General features: G+C 33.3%; 1 protein-coding gene across 1 annotated transcript in view; it reads right to left on the reverse strand.

Moving 5' to 3' along the window:
• Positions 1-1,820, reverse strand: part of LOC111089577 — a gene marked incomplete at its 5' end in the record, with an annotated part of 14,327 nt that extends 12,507 nt beyond the window's left edge. The window contains 3 exons of the mRNA XM_022402343.1: positions 596-862; positions 1,070-1,342; positions 1,752-1,820. Of these exons, the coding sequence (XP_022258051.1) occupies positions 596-862; positions 1,070-1,342; positions 1,752-1,820 (609 nt within the window). The remainder of the gene's footprint in view (positions 1-595; positions 863-1,069; positions 1,343-1,751) is intronic.
• Between the last annotated feature and the right edge of the window lie 219 nt (positions 1,821-2,039).

Below are 2,039 nucleotides of genomic sequence, written 5' to 3' on the forward strand. Positions count from 1 at the left end.
CCAACTATCCTTCCTCTAACAAAATCTGACAGTTCGAGAGAACCTTGAGTTCTAGGCATGTTGTAGCACAAGATAATTGGTGTACGGACCATTTTCATTTATATAGTGCTCTGTGAACACAAATTAGTTAGCATAAATCAGTTAAGTGACGAAAAATTAGGTGTCTATTTACTTGTGACCACTCAGTGTATATAACGGTGTGCAGTTTAGAAAGGCTAAATTATATATATAACGTTGTGCAGTTTAGAAAGGTTAAATTATATATATAACGTTGTGCAGTTTAGAAAGGCTAAATTATATATATAACGTTGTGCAGTTTAGAAAGGTTAAATTATATATATAACGTTGTGCAGTTTAGAAAGGCTAAATTATATATATAACGTTGAGCAGTTTAGAAAGACTACATTATATATATATATATGTATAACACAACATTATCAGTAACGCTCCAAAGTAATTTTTTTCTTGTTAAAACAAATTCAGGATCTTATTGAACAAGTAATTTTAATAAAATTTTGAAATATTTCTAATACTAATAAGTTAAATATCTATTTACATACAACGAGTTAGTAACACACCAGTAAGTAAATCTTACATTGAACACACTGATTCTCCAAGTAATCCACCTCTCTACGTGATTTCGTGAAAGCCTCAGCAGCAACTCTTCGATCGTGTTTGGTGAGAACACAATTTTTTGTATCGTGATCATATTGCGCTGAACGACATTTGAAACTTTTCTCCATTGCACAGGCCTCCAAACAACGATCCTCAGAACCAATGGCTGCGATGGTCTTATCGCCGTAACCAGTCAGCTGAGCCCCGGGAATTCTATCAAATGACCACCGGCGGTGACACTGTAATCCTGACGAACAGAATATTATAAAAATGCTCATCATTTGTACGTGTAAGTTAGGTCAGTTTAACTAGATGTCTTAGTTGTTGATTTACAAGAAGCTAAAAACACACACACACAAAACAAGGTAAAATGTAAAGAATTATTGGTGAAAATAAGATTATGTTCTAATACTCATACATTACCTCGGTGAATACACATGAAATGAAGGCTTACCAGCAATACAGAGTTTTCGATGATAACTCCAGGCGTAATTCGGAACCAGTTGTTTCCTTATAGAATTATGTTCAGCCTTTGTGAGTATACAACTTTTGTTCTGGTGATCTAAGAGATACGCAAGGCAGTCTTCATTATTTGTGCACAGGGAGTAACATTCGTTATTGGAGGTCACTTTCAGAACTAAGAAGGAATCTGATCCCTGAAGCACGTGGTCAGGTACTTTATATCCTTGTGTTCTTTCGTAAGTTGTTCTCTCCTTGATGCATCTGGCTGTAATATATTCAATTAAACAGCTAGAAGTTTAACATCAAGTAATTTGAACATAGTTTTGTATAATCTTTATTCAAAAGATTCCTCCAGACAATACTGTTTACTTGATAAGTTTGAAAATTATCTACAACTTAATTTATATAAAACAACTATTTGTATCCACGTATATTAATATATCTGATATATAATACTACTTCTGTGGTTTATCTTCTGAATATTATGTTCGTAGTTTACTTTCGTATACATTAAACTTGATATTAATTCATTGTTTCTCATAACAATAAAAACAGTGAAAGCTCCCCAAAACTATATGTGATACTAATTGATTCCCACAGTAGATATAACAGTCATGTTTTATCCATGATCCACTTTAAATCATTGAAATCCAAGGAAAAGATAACCGGCTTACCTGCTATTACAGGATAAACTGTCAGCAGCAGGAACAACATCATAATAATGTGGCCACGAATATCTGATTCTGAAAACATAAAGGTATACTTTGATATCTTAAAAAAGAACAGTCTTAAATGATAAGAAAATATCAATTTACACCTGTTAAAGGTAAAACAGATTACAATCCCGTCACTAAACATGCACGCCCTTTCAATCCTCTCACTATTGGTTGGTAAAAAGTAGCCCAACATTTTGCTGTGAGAGGTGTTGACTAGCTTCTTTCTCTCGAATCTATTACTTCAAA

The sequence above is a fragment of the Limulus polyphemus genome, unplaced genomic scaffold (assembly GCF_000517525.1).
Source record: "Limulus polyphemus unplaced genomic scaffold, Limulus_polyphemus-2.1.2 Scaffold6675, whole genome shotgun sequence".
Lineage (NCBI taxonomy): Eukaryota > Metazoa > Arthropoda > Merostomata > Xiphosura > Limulidae > Limulus > Limulus polyphemus.